An 18393-nucleotide genomic window follows, 5' to 3' on the forward strand; every position below is an offset into this window, starting at 1 on the left:
GGCGTCCTCCCCGCTCGTTTTTCGCGCCGAGTTTGAATACTGCGCCGACATATACAGAGCGCAGTACACTCGTGTATTGTCGGGCAGGCCCGGCAACTCTCGCGCTGACGTCCTGTACGTCCAGGACGTGAGCGCGAAAGGAGCCGAGACTGCCCGACTATACCCGAGTGTACTGCGCTCGGTATATGTCAGCGCAGTATTCAAACTCGGCGCGGGAAAGCGGGTATCGGCGCATACCGCGCACCCACGATTTTGCCCTGATTTTCAGGGCAAAAAAGTGTGCGGTATACGCAGATAAATACGGTTATATATATATACATATATACACACACATATATATCTAATCTATATATATATCTATATATCTAATCTATATATCTATATCTATATATAGAGATATGTATATATATATATATATATATATATATATATATATATATATATATATATATATATATATATATATCTATATCTATATATTTGTTTGCTGAGGCCTACCACTGTCTGTGCAAAATCAAGAAAAAGAACATATGCCAAAATAAGTCATGGAACTTTACACCTGTAAACCTGAAAAGTATCAATTACAAGCCACACATCAAAGTGTTTGAAAAGCCAACTACACAACTTGCACCTACAAGTAAGCCTAGATTAAGGCTTACCTGTAGGTGCAAGAAATATCTCCCTAACCTACACGGTTAAGGAGATATTTTCACAAAAATGGGCATCAATGTCTACGGCGCATTCGCGCCGTACACAACGGGGCAGGTGCACCGAGCGTGCCGTTTTTGTGAATGCCATTATTCGGGTTAATGCCGTGTTTTCGCACATGCGCGGGGATCTGCTGGTCCGGCGCGCATGCGCGGGAGTGACGTCATCGCCGCTCCGGTCAATCACAGTGCCAGAGCCGCGAAAACAGTAAGAAGCTTCAGGGCACATGGCGGTGGCGGTGGATGGGACAGAGGAGGACTTCGGGGGGGCTTCGATCTCAGGTAAGTGCCACATAATGAGCTAGTATGCTGTGCATACTAGCTCATTATGCCTTTCTCTTGCAGGTGTTAAAAAAAAAATCGTGAGGGTTTACTTCCTCTTTAATGAAGCAATTGTATCATCAAAAGTAAAAAAAAAAAAATTGTCCCCCAAGTTGCAAAGCTGGATTTTTAACAAAACGTATCAGTTCTTACCTGGGAGAAAATGTGATGTCCAGTTCATATAATCTGTCTTTAAAGACTGATAACTCTTTGTCAAACTCTAAAAGCTGCAAAAAAAAAAATTGAGAAAGAATTAATATGCATTAAATATAGTATATTCAGCATACATGCAGTACTAACACTCTTTCCACATTTTCAGCTGAAATTTTACAGAGACCACGTCACTGAACTTTGATTACAAGTAAATATTTCCTTGGACTGTTACAGAAAAGTGGCTGTTGAACCCAATGAATCTATTTTGAAACAAGAATCCACAATACTGCCTCATGTTTTCTCTGTGCTTTTATCCCAAATCAAGCGAGACTGTTCGGTGGACGCTTTGCGTGATGATGTCACATTGGACACTGACCAACGCATTTCGTCATTGACGGTGCCTAATGCGACATAGTGCATTGAGGATGTTACCATTGCTGCAGCTTTGAGAGCTTATATCTTGCATGTTCCTGGTATATGGGAGTGCAGCTGGAGGGATTGGCAGGATTGCATCTCCTAATGCAGACATTCTCATTTATTTGAGAGCCATTGGGTTCTGCTAAGCATACAGCCTCACTCCTATCTGTTGGACTTCTAGGTGCTTCTTTTGGAGCTTTGAAACACCTCCTGCACTCTTGTGGACATTTCTTTGAGCACTGAATGTCACTGGATTGACTGAACTTTGGTCACCTGAACTTTTGCCTTTCAAATTTTTCACATTTTGTCATGTTGCAACCAAAAACGTCAAAGTATTTTATTGGGATTTTATGTGATAGACCAACACAAAGTCGCACCCAATTGTGAATTGGAAGGAAAATTATAAATGGTTTTCCTTTTTCGTTACAAATAAATATCTGAAAAGTCTGGTGCGCATTTATATTCAGCCCCCTTTACCCCCAACTAAAATCCAGTGGAACCAATTGCCTTCAGAAGTCACCTAATTAGCAAAAAAAGAGTCCAAAAACACAGCTGTTCTGTTGAGCCCTTAGAGGTCTGTTAGAGAACCTTCATGAACAAACAGCATCATGAAGACCAAGGAACACACCAGACAGGTCAGGGATAAAAGTTGTGGAGAAGTTCAAAGCAGGGTTGGGTTATAATAAAATACAACAGAACACTGTTCAATCCAGTAAAAGACAGAATCCCCTTTAAAGCACTCTGTCTAACGCATAGATGTATCTATGGGAATGCTCCCCATTATCTATGCGAAAAAATAAAAGCTCATAATCCCAATCGCGTTTTGCGATCCACCAATCAAAATCTCCTCCAGATACCCAAAGCCAGATACAAGTCCAAAGGAGAAAGGAGATTCGCGGTCCAAGGGCCTAGACTATGGAACGCTTTACCAACCAGCATTCGGTTGGAGGAGAACCACTTGACGTTCAGGAGAAAGATCAAGACTCATCTCTTTTGATACCAAAGGAGACAGGAACAACAAGCGCCCAGAGGCGATTAAGTTCGCATGTGCTGCGCTATATAAGTTTTCATTCATTCATTCATTCATCATCCGAAAATGAAGAGTATGGCACAACTGCAAACCTACCAAGATATGGCCGTCCACCTAAACCGACAGGCTGGGCAAGGAGAGCATTAATAAGAGAAGCAGCCAAGAGGCCCATGGTAACTCTGGATGAGCTGCAGAGATCCACAGCTCAGGGGGGAGAATCTGTCCACAGGACAACTATTAGTCATGCTCTCCACAAATGTGTGGCGGGAAACTAACATCACCCTGAACACACCATCCCCACAGTAAAACATGGTGGTGGCAGCATCATGTTGTGGGGATGTTTTTCTTCAGCAGGGACAGGGAAGCTGGTCAGAGTTGATGGGAAGATGGATGGAGCCAAATACAGGGCAATCTTAGAAAAAAACCTGTTAGAGTCTGCAAAAGACTTGAGACTGGGGCGCAGGTTCACCTTCCAGAAGGACAACGACCCTAAACATACAGCCAGAGCTACAATGGAATGGTTTAGATCAAAGTAAATGCATGTGTTTGAATGACCCAGACAAAGTCCAGACGCAAACCCAATTGAGAATCTGTGGCAAGACTTGAAAATTTCTGTTCACAGACGCTCTCCATCCAATCTGACAGAGCTTGAGCCATTTTGCAAAGAAGAATGAGCAAAAATGTCCCTCTCTAGATGTGCAAAGCTGGTAGACACATCCTCAAAAAGACTTGTCGCTGCAATTGCAGAGAAAGGGGGTTCTACAAAGTATTGACTTGGGGGGGCGCTATACAAATGCCCCCCACACTTTTCACATATTTGTAAAGAAGTTTGAAAAACATTTATAATTTTCCTCCCACTTCACAATTATGCGCCACTGTGTTGGTCTATCACATAAAATTCCAAAAAAACACATTTACGTTTTTGGTTGCAACATGACAAAATGTGGATAATTTCAAGGAGGTATGAATACTTTAAGGCACTGTATATGTATATTTGTTAATGAATATACTTCTTGTATATTATCGCTGCACACTATAATTTACTTTGCTGAAGGTTGTGTATCTTTAAACCTGTGCTAGGAGATTTTTCTGATTTTAATTATCATTCTTTGACACATTACCAACCTAAGTGCAGAATTGCACACATATAAATTATATGTTGGATGGCCCCAACATGTAAATGAAAAAAAAATATTCAAGTACAATTATAAAAGATATGAAAATGAGCAGGTTACCATCCCTAGATGTGAACAACGTCCGACCACAAACATCTATACCTTACAAAATGTACACCACAACGCATTCATGTATATTGTACGTTCTGTTTACAATTATACCAGAAATCGCCCAAGGTTCAGGGATGTCTTGTAAGGAGAGATCTGCCTATAAAGATCTACATTACAGCATTTTAATATGTAGAAGATGTTCATATATGCTCAATGCCTCCTAGGGAGCAGAAAGGCATAACATCCGCTTTACTTAGCTAGTGCCACTTCCTCACCAAGCATTTGTGTCAGCAGAACCGAGACTCCTCTGGCTGCTCTGTATTTACTTAACAATCATTAATCACATCCCATCTCACAGCTGTGCTGATACCATTGTAGTGGTGGAGGTTCTGAAATTACATTTTGTCCTTTTTTGCCCCTTGCCAGCACATAAATCATTTTTGAGATGTGCAATTAGTAGCTACTTGTACGCATTAATTATCTGTGTGAAAAGCAGCTACCTGAGCCACCTGCATTGGTGATTACGTAGGCCACCATGCTGCTGTCATCTCTAGAGAGCCCAGGTCTGGGATTTCTGGGCAAGATGGACATCTCTCTACTACATATTTTAGGTTTCACAGATGGCAAGTTTTACACACTTTTTGACTCAACATGCTTGTGTTTATAGATTATCAAGCTGTAACACACATTAGATTCATAGTAAAAAAAAACAATTAAGAACTGGAGAAGAGAGATGGTAAGGTCTCGTACACACGACCAGACATGTTCGATGAAAACGGTCCGCGGACCGTTTTAATCGGACATGTCTGCTGGGATCATTTGGTCTGATGTGTGTACACACCATCAGACAAAATTCCCCGCGGACAGAATACGTGGTGGCGTGGCGGCGACGATGACGCGGCGACGTGCGCGAATCCAGAAGTTCAATGCTTCCACGCATGCGTCGAATCACTTCCGATGAGTTGTACTAACCATCGGACATGTCCGACGGACAGGTTTCCACCGGACAAGTTTCTTAGCATGCTAAGAAACTTTTGTCCACTGGAAACCTGTCCGCTAGCCCAGGAATCCGGTCCGCTAGGCCCTACACACGGTCGGACATGTCCGCGGAAACTGGTCCGCGGACCAGTTTCAGCAGACATGTTCGGTCATGTGTACGAGGCCTAAGAGAATAGAAAACACAGTACCCACCACAGCTTAACAAGTAACCATGTTGACATCTTTTAACCACTTAAGGACCGCCTCCTGCACATTTACGTCGGCAGAATGGCACGGCTGGGCACATGCACGTACGTGCTGTGCTATTGTCCAGCCGTGGGTCGCGGGCGCGTGGTCCGAAGCTCCGTGACCCGATTGCCGCTGGAGTCCCGCGATCGGTCCCCAGAGCTGAAGAACGGGGAGAGCCATGTGTAAACACGGCTTCCCCGTTCTTCACTGTGGCGGCGTCATCGATCATGTGATCCCTTTTATAGGGATACATAATCGATGACGTCACGCCTACAGCCACACCCCCATACAGTTGTAAACACACGAGGTCACACATAACCCCATCAGCGCCCTCTGTGGTTAACTCCCAAAGTGCAACTGTCATTTTCACAATAAACAGTGGCCCAGATTCAAGAAGCACTTGCACCCGCGCAACCATAGGTTGCGCGGCGCAAGGGCTTACTTGCTCCGGTGTAACGAGTGCTCCTGATTCAGGAACCTCGTTACACCGAATGCAGCCTAGGATATGACAGACATAAGCCTCCTTATGCCTTCATATCCCAGGCTGCATTCTTGCGTTGGCCGCGGCCATTGTGATCGGCGTATAGTATGCAAATTGCATACTACCACCGATTCACAAAAGTTGCGCGGGCCCTGGGCACGCAAGGTACGGAGTTTCCGTACGGCAACTTTAGCGCAAGGTTGCTCCTGCTAATAGCAGGGGCAACCAATGCTAAAGTATAGCTGCGCTTCCCGCTCGTGAAATTTAAATTTCACGTCGGTTACGTAAGTGATTCGTGAATGGCGCTGGACGCCATTCACGTTCACTTAGAAGCAAATGACGTCCTTGCGACGTCATTTGCCGCAATGCACGTCGGGAAAGTTTCCCGACGGAGCATGCGCTGTTCGCTCGGCGCGGGAGTGCGCCTAATTTAAATGATTCCCGCCCCCGGCGGGATCATTTACATTAGGTGCCCTTACGCAGGGCTAATTAGCATAGCGCCCGCGCAATTTACGGAGCTACTGCTCCGTGAATCGCGGGCAAATCGAAATATTTGCGTGGGCGCAGAGAAAAATCTTTGCTCTTTGCCCACGCAAATATTGCCCCGATCTACCTGAATCTGGGCCAATGTATTTTAAATGGTCCCAAAAATGTGTCAAAATTGTCCGAAGTGTCCGCCATAATGTCGCAGTCACGGAAAAAAATCGCTGATCGCCACCATAAGTAGTAAAAAAAAATTATTAATAAAAATGCAATAAAACTATCCACTATTCTGTAAACGCTATAAATTTTGCGCAAACCAACCGATGAACGCTTATTGCGATTTTTTTTTTACCAAAAATAGGTAGAATACGTATCGGCCTAAACTGAGGAAATTTTTTTTTCTTTATATATTTTATTATAGCAAAAAGTAAAAAATATAGCATTTTTTTCAAAATTGTCGCCCTATTTTTGTTTATAGCGCAAAAAACAAACAAACGCAGAGGTGATCAAATACCATCAAAATAAAGCTCTATGTGTGGAAAAAAAAGGACGCCGATTTTGTTTTGGAGCCACATCGCACGACCGCGCAATTGTCTGTTAAAGCGACGCAGTGCCGAATCGCAAAACCTGGCCGGGTCCTTTAGCTGCATTTTGGTCCGGGTCTTAAGTGGTTAAAACGCACACCATGTCAGTCCTACACAGAACCATCTGCCGGTCCCCATCTACTAGCCCAGCCTTTAAACCAGGGTGCCTTGAGGTTTCTTTTGGGGTGCCTTGGCAAATTGCCTAAAAATTTGCCAAATATTGTATACAAGCCAACGTGCGGATAAAGCTCCCTTTTAGTTACACAAAGCCACCTGTTTCCATATTGCTACACTTAGAGGCTCCTCTCTTCCCTGCACCATTACAACGTTCTAGACGACAGCGCCCTAACGACCAATGGCATCACCAGTTAATATGGAGGATGTCTGTCGCCTGCATAGCATCCTTCTACAAGTGAAAATTTTAGGAGTATACTGCACAGGTCTCATATAAAGTGAACAATAAAATCACAGTTGTGATGAAGGTGAAATTAAGAATAATGCTGCAGCAGCTATAATGTCAGATATAAACATATAGAACAGATAAATGGAAAATAAGCTGCGCTGCATATAAAACCATTAGTGATAAAAACCAATTGATAAGGAATACATATGAATATGCAAACACAATATGTGAGCAAAAATCACCTGTGCAAAAATATAACTTAAAAGCGTGAACTTAATAGTGATATATTGAAGTGATAAATGACAAGTAGTCCACAGTATGTAAATAAGTCCCAAGAGGTTCAGAATTATTTATAGGAAAAGTGCAAACATATCCAAATGGGTGCTGAGCAGGTCCAGATGAAATTGTGCCAGTTAGCAGGATAGATGAAAGTAGCCTCCACCTCTTATATCTTATCTGCTTACCAAAACGAGTTGATCTCGGTAATGAGATCACATGCGCGTGTGGCCAGCAGCCCTACTGAGGGTTTCCTGGGATCCCTTGTCCACTGTATGTGTTTGCATTCAACCTTTGTGTTGTCAAGCGTATCTCCTCAGTGCAGATGACCCAAAAAGGAAAATGCTGACATAATATTATAGTATAGTATACGTCTGGTAATGTTTATTGAAGTAAAAAGATGCACTCACATGTTGGTAGAATAAATAGTGCATGTTGAAAATTGCTGTAGCCGGCCAGCTATCACTATCCGCTGGAGTGCCCCTGGAAATAGTCAGTATTTTGACGAAACGGCGTAGGGAGGAGCGGCGTGCTGACGTCACCACAGTTTACCTCGCTGCTATCAGGAAGGACAGCGGTTAGTGATATCCGGCCGGCTACAGCAATTTTTAACACGCACTATTTATTCTACCAACATGTGAGTGCATTTTTTTACTTCAATAAATATTACCAGACGTTATTATACTATGTCAGCATTTTCCTTCGCACAGAAAGTCCTGCGCGCGGTCCCGAGATCCTCTTCGCCGCTCAGCCTGGCTGCTGATTGGCTAGAGCGGATGGATTAAGAGCAGCGCAGCCATTGGCTGGTGCTGCTGTCAATCACATTCAGTGACGCGGCACGCCGAGGGGCGGGGCAGAGTGATAGTGAGTGGCTCACCACCATGCGAGCTCTCGCATGACTGTGGTCAGTACTTGCGGGGAGGACCAGAGACAGCCGCCGAGGGACCCCAGAAGATGTGGATCGGGGCCACTCTGAGCAAAACTAACTGCACAGTGGAGGTAAGTATAACATGTTTGTCATTTTAAAGTAAAAACTTTTTTTCCTTTACTAACCCTTTAAGTGTAGCAAAATGTTGTACCTTCAATAAATGTAACCATATTGCTACACTTAGAGGCTCCTCTCTTCCCTTTTATACTCAGTTGTGACATGAGGCTACTTGTATATCAAGACATCGCTTGCATATCAAGTCAACATTTATTTAAACATTTTGCTTGTCTTGCAAAATGCTTTTAAACCAAGGTTTTACTGTATTTGATTTGGAAGAATACATCACCCCTAAACGTTGGGTGTCCTACTTGTATGGATTTTTCTGCGTTATGCAAAACCATTAGAATCAATTTTACATCTTGGAATGAAGTGCCCCAAGACCGTCCATAATTTTTAAAGGGTGCCTTGACTGAAAAAAGGTTGAGAAAACACTGTACTAACCAATACATTTCAGGCAAGCTCCACATTAATGCCGAGAATGCTGCCATATTATGTCTATATATAAGCATGGACAATGAGAAATTCTAATCTGCTGGATCCTTTGAGATGGAGATCTCCCATACTACACTTATATTTCATATATAACGCCATTTCAAGTTAAGATACATTTTTATCTTGAAACACTCAGAAGCACATATACCCCTCTTAACAAGAATTAGGATAAAATAAAACGAACGTGGTAACTTTTACCCAAAATTTGGGATTTTCTTTTACTTTCACTTTTATTGATAATGGTGCGCAGGACAAATATAGATGGGAAATCTCCTTAACGAGGGCACAGTCAGCAATATAAACCTGGCAGGTGTACTACTAATCCATCTCCACTTAATCCAAAACTAAAAATAAATGTTTGCTTTTAGTTATACTTTAAATTATATTTGCACTTTTGCAGTCAAATAGGGATAACTCCTACTAGCGAGTGCTGACCTTGCATTGTTGGAGGAGGGTAAACCGAGAGATAGGACCGGTAATGGTTTAATTCGATTTTTCCTTTTCTTTTGCATGTATGTCAATGTGAAGGTATACCAAGAAAAGAAAAACAAAAAGAAAAAGAAAAAAACTAAAGTGGATGTAAACCCACTCTCATCCTTTATAAACTAATGCCATAGTGCTGATCTATAAGGATATAGATGCCTCCTGAATGTATCCTTACCTGTCAAATGTCTCCCCTCTGTTAGGAGACCCGAAAAAGTTCCCTAGCCATGACACTTCCCTCTCATCAGTCTAGTGAGAGGAAGTGTAGACAAGTTTTGACTTTTAGAAACTAAGAGGATTATGCTTTGCACTGTGCAAGGTTGAATCTGCCCTAGCTCCACCCTTCCCAGGACACCCTCTTCATGGAGTCTGTACATTATTCCCATGTTTGTGAAGATTTCCTCAGCATCCAAGTTAAAAAGCTATACAAATTGACTCTATAATATCTGCTGATACGCATCATGTCAGTAGGGATATCAAATTGTAAGATGATTTGGGGGCATAAACTAATGTGATGGGTCCAATGTCCAAAAAAGTGTGTGTGTGTGTGGGGGGGGGGGGGGGGAGTACCGTACTTTCCGGCGTATAAGACGACCTTTTATATTTAAAAAAAAATCCCCAAAAATCGGGGGTCGTTTTATACGCCGGTACACCCGCTGTATGTGCATTATTACTGTATGTAGCTTTGGCTACATACAGTATATCGTGCTGAGCCAATCACTGCGAGCGATGTATTCTATTAATGAATACAAAGCCTGCTCGGATTGGCTTTGAGAGTCAGAGAAGCGCGGGCTGATGTTCCAACCTCTGCCAATCACAGCGAGCGATGTATTAATGAATATAAAGCCTGCTCGGATTGGCAGAGGTTGGCAGAGGTCATCAGCCAGCGCCTTTCCGAATCTCAAAGCCAATCTGAGCAGGCTTTGTATTCATTAATAGAATACATGGCTCGCCGTGAATAGCTCAGGGCGATATACTGTATACAGTAGGTTACCGAATGCGGCTACTCCTCGGCTCCTCTTCCTTCCACGGCCATCTCGCCATCCACCACCGGAGCTTTGGTTTCAACCACCTGACCCTTCATCTGGCTCTTCACACATTGGTTCTCCCCCATCAGTGGATTTTGCTAGGCACGTGAAGTATTTACCACTGCAGCATTGCTTCACAATAGTCGCACAGACTTATTATTGCCGTTTTAGTATGTTCCCCAAGGTACTAGACAGACTAGTCAGAAGGGGGTCGTCTTATACGGCGAGAATATTCCAAAACCGTTTTAGCTGGAAAATTAGGGGGGTCGCCTTATCCCCACGGCAAATACTATATATTTGAACTTTATAAAATCCGTAAAACAAATAAGTAAACATAAGAGTGCACAGATACATATAAACAGGAGTTAAACTAAAATTATGTATATGAAATATGAACATAAAAATACAGAAACAGCAAAGTGATATTGAAAGTTAACAATATGTGACCATAGGATTCCCTTATACAGATAGGCCCGGATTCACATACATCGGCGCATATTTATGCCGCCGTAGCGTATCTCATATACGCTACGCCGACGTAGCGCAGAGAGGCAAGCACTGGATTCACAAAGCCAGTGCTGCCAAATCTGCGCTGGGTTTCCTAGGCGCAAGTCGTCGTAAGTGGAAGTGGGCGTGAGCTATGCAAATGAAGCGTGACCCCATGCAAATGATGGGCCGAGCGCCATAAAGATACGAATAACGAACGGTGCATGCACCGTCCCGTGGACGCATCCCACTGCGCATGCTCAGAATCACTTTGGAACTACTCCCTAAGATACGACGGATCACTGCCTACGACGTGAACGTAACCTACGCCTAGTCATATTCACGTACAACGTAAACGACATAAGATACGACGGCTTGTGTTCCCTGGTCCATACCTTTGCATGGGTTGCGCCTCCTATATGGGGAATAACTTTACGCCGGACGTACGACTTATGCAAACCGCGTATATAATGTGCCGGGCGCAAGTACGTTCGTGAATCTACGTATCTCCCTCATTTCCATATTTGAATAGGAAATCAATGGGAGCGCCACTTGCGTCCAGCGTAAATATGCACCCACGATACGCCGGCGTAGGCAAGTTACGTCGGTCGGATGAAGCCTATTTTTAGGCTTATCTCCGTTTGTGAGCACGGTGCATAGATACGATGGCGCATATTTGCACTTACGCGACGTATCTCGCGATACGTCGGCGTAAGTGCTTTGTGAATCCGGGCCATACTGTATATTTACAGCTCAGACTGATTGTTGCCTAAAACATCAGTACACTGGATAAATTCTAACTGTGGCCATGTGCTATACAGTATAGCTTTAACAGACAAAGTAAGATGCCTCAGTCAATAGAAAACAATTTAGGCCATTTTATCTGGAAGTAGAAAGATACCCTGCAAAAGGTCACTGTCCACTGGGACATGGCCATGAGCTGTCTCGGCTGAAATCACTGTAGTATGAACCCTTTATAACAGGGCAACTTAATTCAGTCATTGGAGTAGAACAACAGCAATTACTCATCAAGACCTGCGGACCAAACTCAGAGCATTGTTAGATCAGGAGGTGATATTAGCAGCATTTATCAAACCCATCGCCAGCATGCACTGGGGAATTCACAGCTGTGCAAGGGAAATGAAGTTTAGGATTGGAGAAAAGGGTGAAAAAACACCATTACACCAAATTTCTTTGGAGTGTTAAATAAAGACCTAATCATTCTGCACTGTCTTTTAACATCTCGCCACATGGGACTTATGCCTGGAGAATTTACTGCAACATTATTTAAAATTATGCTTCATTTACATTTGGTAACAGTAAAGAACAGGCATTTGTTAGCACAGAATATTCAAGGGCTAAACTAACTTAATTAAAAGTGCCCATAGACATGGGATGGCCTGATCTAGCCAATTATGTTTTAATCCAGAGATTGTCATCCATCTCTGAACACTCTGCAACTTGTACAGGCACCCAACTATTTAACTAATTTCATAACAATATTGCCCAAGTGGGATTTAAACAACGATTTAGGGTCCATGCACACTGGCTTTAAAAATGCTGCTGCCTAGAGGAGTTTATGTTTTACCTGTAGAAGCGAAAAAAAAAGTTATTCAATGTGTCCACGCACAATAGGTCGCAGAGGCATCTTTTAAGCTCATCGTTTAGAGACAGAAAAAAAAAAAAAAAAAACATGTTTTGAGTTTGAGTTTTTAGAGCTTTTTTGTAGGAAAAAAAACCTCAAATGCTCCTAAATGCTAGTACAAATGAAAAACACACACTTACACAAAAAAAAAGCCAGCCTTAACCACTTCCTTACTGGGCACATATACCCCTTCCTGACCAGGTGAAATTTCAGCTTGTGGCACTGCGTCACTTTAACTGACAATTGCGCGGTCGTGCGACGTGGCTCCCAAACAAAATTGGCGTCCTTTTTTCCCCACAAATAGAGCTTTCTTTTGGTGGTATTTGATCACCTCTGCGGTTTTTATTTTAAACAAAAATAGAGCGACAATTTTGAAAAAAAAAAACAATATTTTTTACTTGTTGCTATAATAAATAGCCCAATTTTTTTTAAAAAACATTTTTTTTCTCAGTCTAGGCGATACGTATTCTTCGACATATTTTTGGTAAAAAAAATATAATAAAAAAAAATCGCAAGAAGCGTCTGGTTTGTGCAAAAGTTATTGCGCTTACAAAATAGGGGACAGATTTTTTTTTTTTTTTTTTACTACTAATGGCGGCGATCAGCATTTTTTTCATGACTGCGACATTATGGCGGACACATCGGACACTTTTGACACATTTTTGGTGCCATTCACATTCAGTGCTATAAATATGCACTAATTACTGTATAACTGTAACTGGCATTGAAGGGGTTAACACTAGGGAGTGGGGAAGGGGTTAAATGTGTTTCCCTAAATTGTGTGGAGGGGGGTGACTGGGGGAGGTGACCGATCTGTGTCCCTATGTACAAGGGACACAGATCGGTCTCCTCTGTCCCCTGACAGGACATGGACCTCTGTGTTTACACACAGAGCTCCAAGTCTTGTCCCTGTAGCCGCAGATCCCGAGTGCTTGGCGGACATCACGGCCGCCAGGCACTCGCATCAGCATCTCAGCGATGCGGCGAGCACGCGCGCGCCGCTGACTGCGCGCGCAGGCCGTAAAAACACGGCCTGTTAGAGATTCAGAACCACCCCGCGGCCGTATAAAGTCGTACGGCCGTCGGGTAATGGTTAAACAGACGGATGGCTGGGACTTTCGTCCTGAGTGGACGTCATATGATGTCCGCTTAGAAGGTGCTGCTTGTGGGGCTGCCGTCACCTGCGAGTGGCACTGATGACTGACCAATATACCAACCCGCTGCCAGAATCGTGTGATCGATGTGACCAGTCAGTAAAAATGGTTGCTTATACCAACGAAATACATTGGTATAAGCAATCAATGTATATATATAAAAAAAAAAGAAAAATTCTGATCAATGCCCCAGAGTAGTACAGTGTTACTTTGGTAACACTGTATTGCCCTGTTAAAAAAAAAAAAAGAATGCAATAATACAAAAAAAAAATAAAAAAAAATCCTAAATGTTCCACATAGAGGCAAAAAATGCATTACAATATTTTTGCCTCTCTATAGTTCATTTATGTTGGAGCCAAACTTTGCAGACAGAAGGAAAAGGGGCCACTGATGTATATATACAAAAGTTTATGCTGATTGAGGAGTATTATCTCATGCCATAAATGATTGAAGTGAAGTCCTGCTAATTATCTGAATCAGTGAGAAAGTCTTGCATGAGGTTTGAAGGAGAAAAAGCCTCAACATGCCTGGTAGTCACTTTATCTGGTATCTGGTGAGTTTAATTATATGTCACTTCGGGTGAAGCACTTTGAGTTTAGCACGTTGCACTTTAGAAAACATAGAGTATAGAAGAAGATTTGAATATATTGTTCACATATATTTTATATGGACATTTAACCATTTTCAATTTGGCACTTGCCACTTTATTATTGTATTTAGCGCATATTCTTATTGCGCCCCTGACTTTTTTACCATGTTTTATTAGTTACTACTAATTTTTGGAGCTGCACTAGAATATTTTTGAATTATTGGCGCCGTTTCCTATTTCTTCTTCTCATAAAGTTTGTTCAGTATTTAAGAGAAATACTTCAAGTCAAGTCTGGAACTCGGAAAAAAAAACTGTTAAATGAAAATTAAGGAAGCAAAAGTACAAAGAAGATTACAAATCGCTTCAATCTGATTTGCTCTCGAAAGTAAGCACATCCTTCACATTAAAACTAAAATTAAATATATAAAGTAAAAATAAATAAGTTCTCCACCACAAAAATGTTTAAATATTTTCAGGTGTGCCATGAAAATCTTTAGATTTGTTTGATGCGCTGCAAGACAAAAAAGTTTGAGAAACACTGGTCTAAAGTCTAACCAGTGTACATTATCTGGAGTAACGTTGGCAATGAACACTCTAAGCCCTGAATCTAAGAAAAGTAATGTGTTTCAACAGACACAGGGCAGAAATGTAGGTGATCAACCATTAAAAACAAGAAATTGCAAAACATAGTAGGCCTAGGATTTTGGAGAATCCCCCAAAAAATCAGGGTGAGAAGAGTTTGAGACATTTGCATTAATAGCATGTATCATTAAGCATGCTGATCTCACATTTGAATGTCTTGGGGTCCAAGGTCTTTTGTCACAACTCTGGATACAGACTAACTATAGAAGAGTTAGAAGTGCTCTCTTAACTCTAAAATTAGGGAGGAAGAATTTGACACTATAACAAGCTCATTGAAAAATAAATTTAACATCACAGTTAAGAATTATTGAGGGTTTAGAACTAGAACAAGCAATTTATATAGCTTGGAGTCCTATAACTGAAGAAAAAGGACAAGCGGGAAATCATCCGTGTTTAGATAGCTCTGTTATGTTGACAATTTACAGTCTAATTATGTTTGTAGAGAGCTATGTTGTTATTCTCTTTGATGAAGTGCCAGTGGAGGCCTTGAAATGATTATCTTTATCACAAAATCACAGAAAGGTATAAAACTTATATCATACAGTATATGGATAAAAACTGAATTTTAGCCTTAATAATGTGAACAGCGGGTAAAGCAAACGAATATAAATAGGTTTAATCTAAGTGCATGCACACCAAGTAGTGTGCAAGTTTAACAGTAACTCAGGAATCTATTAAATCTCAAAGAGATCCTGTTACTCTAGTGAAACAGCCTTGACTTTCCTCCCTGCTTGGAAGGCTGACAATCTTTGGTCAGGTATGTCCCAGTGTTTATAGCTACATTATAACACAAGGCCCTGCCCCAAAAATGATGCAGTTGTGTATATCCAATGTCTCTGTGGGGCAGATTCACGTATCTGTTTTACGTTACACCGCCGCAAGTTTTTCAGGCAAGTGCTTTATTCACAAAGCACTTGCCTGTAAAGTTGCGGCGGTGTAGAGTAAAACACCCGGCAGAATTCAAATTCGGCGGGTAGGGGGCGTGTTTCATTTAAATGAAGCTCGTCCCCGCGCTGAACAAACTGCGCATGCGCCGTCCCTAAAATATCCCGGCGTGCATTGCTCTAAATGACGTCGCAAGGACGTCATTGGTTTTGACGTGGACGTAAATTACGTCCAGCACCATTCAAGGACGACTTACGCAAACAACGTACATTTTTAAATGTTCGACGTGGGAACGACGGCCATAATTAACATTGACTGCGCCTCATAGACCCAGGGGCAACTTTACGCCGGGAAAAGCCTAACATAAACGTCGTAACTTTACTGCGTCGGCCGCGCGTACGTTCGGGAATTCGCGCATCTAGCTAATTTGCATACTCGGCGGGGAAGTCGACGGAAGCACCACCTAGCGGGCAAAAAAAAAATTGCAGTTAAGATCCGACGGCGTAAGACTTACGCCTGTCGGATCTAAGGGATATCTATGCGTAACTGATTCTAAGAATCAGTCGCATAGATACGACGGCGCTAGGCAGAGATACAACGGCGTATCTGGAGATGTGCCGTCGTATCTCTTTTGAGAATCTGGGCTTGTGTTCCTGGATGTGTTTACTACAAATGAGGTACCCCATAGTTCAGCTCCCTGCTGCTGAGGTCTTACTCTGTGACCAGCAACTGCAAAAATCCCTCAAACCTGGATAGTTGAGGTTCTCCACATTTCAACCTGTGACATTCCAGTGTAAAAATCCATCACTCTCTGACAGGTTAGTTACGCTGCAGTCTCTTACCCTGTGGTTTTTAAAAAGTTACAGTAATACATCTCAGGTTAGGAAGGAATGATTTCTACTGCCTGAATAATTAAGTGAGATCTTTGTATTTACCATAAAATCAATTACTTGGAGTTTATACAAACATGGGATTCATTTATTCACAGACACCTGTATTATACTGTCACCTATAGGAGGATGTGGACACTGGCCAATCAAGTAAAACCCTTCCCAATGAGAGGTCAATAAGTCCAATAGAAATGACCAGGCCCTTAGTAGTGTGAAACGCGTTGGTGCAGAAGGTGAACAGGTGAGACTACATTGTGAATCCTGTAGTCTAATGGAAGTGGGGGTTGAGAGGTAAACCAGGACAACATGAACTACATCCAGGCAATAAAGGGCAAATTTCCTTTGAAATACTGGAGCCTGACAGCCCAAAAAAAAACAAATTATGTTAGGAGGTGAGAGGCTGAATTCATCTTCAGGAAAAAATAGAGGCTATAGGCTTCAACACCACATTTTCCTTTCATATAACCAGATAGGGTTATTTACCAGACAAATCTGCAAGCTCAGACACACACCTCACAGAGGTGATGGTAACAAACAATATAACCTAATTCTAAACGAGGGTGAAGAGAGTAAATACTCCTAATAGGTTCAAAGGGCAGTCCTTTAAAGTGCTGACAGAAACCGATTCAAAACCCACAGAGTAACAGGTGGTTGTACATAAGAGACACCCTGTACAAAAAACGTAATCAATGAATGGGAGTCATGTGGCCTTTCAAAAAGGATTGCAAGGGCCAAGCTTTCTCTTGAAGATGCTCCTTGCTTAATGTTGATCCAGGTCTGATTGCAGAAAAGCAAAAAAACTCTTCCATTGAGTATTTCCTGGGGAGAAGTATTTTCTTAAAGCCTTTCAATGTGTGATGGTAGATCTTGAGGGAGGTTGAATTCCTAGCTTTCAGCAGTGTGGAAATGACCAAATCAGTTTCACTCCCGTCTCCCATTCCATGGGCCTCAACAACCATGCCATTAAAAGACAGTGATTGTGGAGCAGGATGGTGAATCATTCCTTGGGGTAGGAGATCTGGTGGAGCTGGAAAATTTCATGGTGTGTCTGCCAGAAGTTTGAGTACCATATCTGTCCAGACCATATGAGCTACGAGACTCACCGGAATGCTCTCCATCTCGATTCTGCAGCGAAGATGAGAAAATGGTGCCAAAGAATCCACTGCTTCAGCCAAAGCATCTGTGCATCTGGAGACAAACCTGTCTAGTTTGTTGTTGAAGGCCAGAGGCTCCTCATCTAGGTGTTCCCTATTTGTGACATGTGGTCCTGAAATACTTCCAGGCTTAAAGTTCATTTCTCTGGGTCCAGAGGCCGCCAAATGAGGAAGGCTGCATGCCAATTGTTCATTACTCTCATGTGAATGATGTACAAGGATAGAGTGCAGAGTTCTGCCCAGTTTAGAATTCTTTCTAACCTCCCTTGCCAAAGCAAGACACTCGGTTCCTCCCTGATGGTTTATGTATGCTTCTGTTGTGACACTGCTCAACTGTACAGGTGACCTTGTAGGCCCCTTGTCTGCAGGTTTAGGGGCTTTGGGTGCTGAATAGTTTTCCCAGTTTGTGGCTTGTTCTTCTCAAATGAGTACTTTAACCCCCAGTGACATCCATTATGAGATTATCCAAATAAGCACCAAAAAGATGTCCACCATCAAATAGCATGCACAGCAAGTGATTTTCAGATTGTTGTTCTGCCAACCATCATTTCAAGTCAAAGACTTCTCTGCATATTCACACATAGGGGACCTATTTATAAAAATTATACCAACAACATTGTTTAACCCATCTATGTAATAATGGAGGGCT

General features: G+C 42.3%; 1 protein-coding gene across 2 annotated transcripts in view; it reads right to left on the reverse strand.

The window, feature by feature from the left end:
- INPP5A (inositol polyphosphate-5-phosphatase A) overlaps positions 1 to 18393 on the reverse strand; it is a 599826-nt gene that overhangs the window by 65570 nt on the left and 515863 nt on the right. For both annotated transcript variants that reach the window (XM_040361359.1, XM_040361360.1), the window contains exon 12: positions 1182 to 1255. In XM_040361359.1, the coding sequence (XP_040217293.1) occupies positions 1182 to 1255 (74 nt within the window). The remainder of the gene's footprint in view (positions 1 to 1181; positions 1256 to 18393) is intronic.

The sequence above is a fragment of the Rana temporaria genome, chromosome 8, assembly GCF_905171775.1.
Source record: "Rana temporaria chromosome 8, aRanTem1.1, whole genome shotgun sequence".
Taxonomy (NCBI): Eukaryota; Metazoa; Chordata; class Amphibia; order Anura; family Ranidae; genus Rana; species Rana temporaria.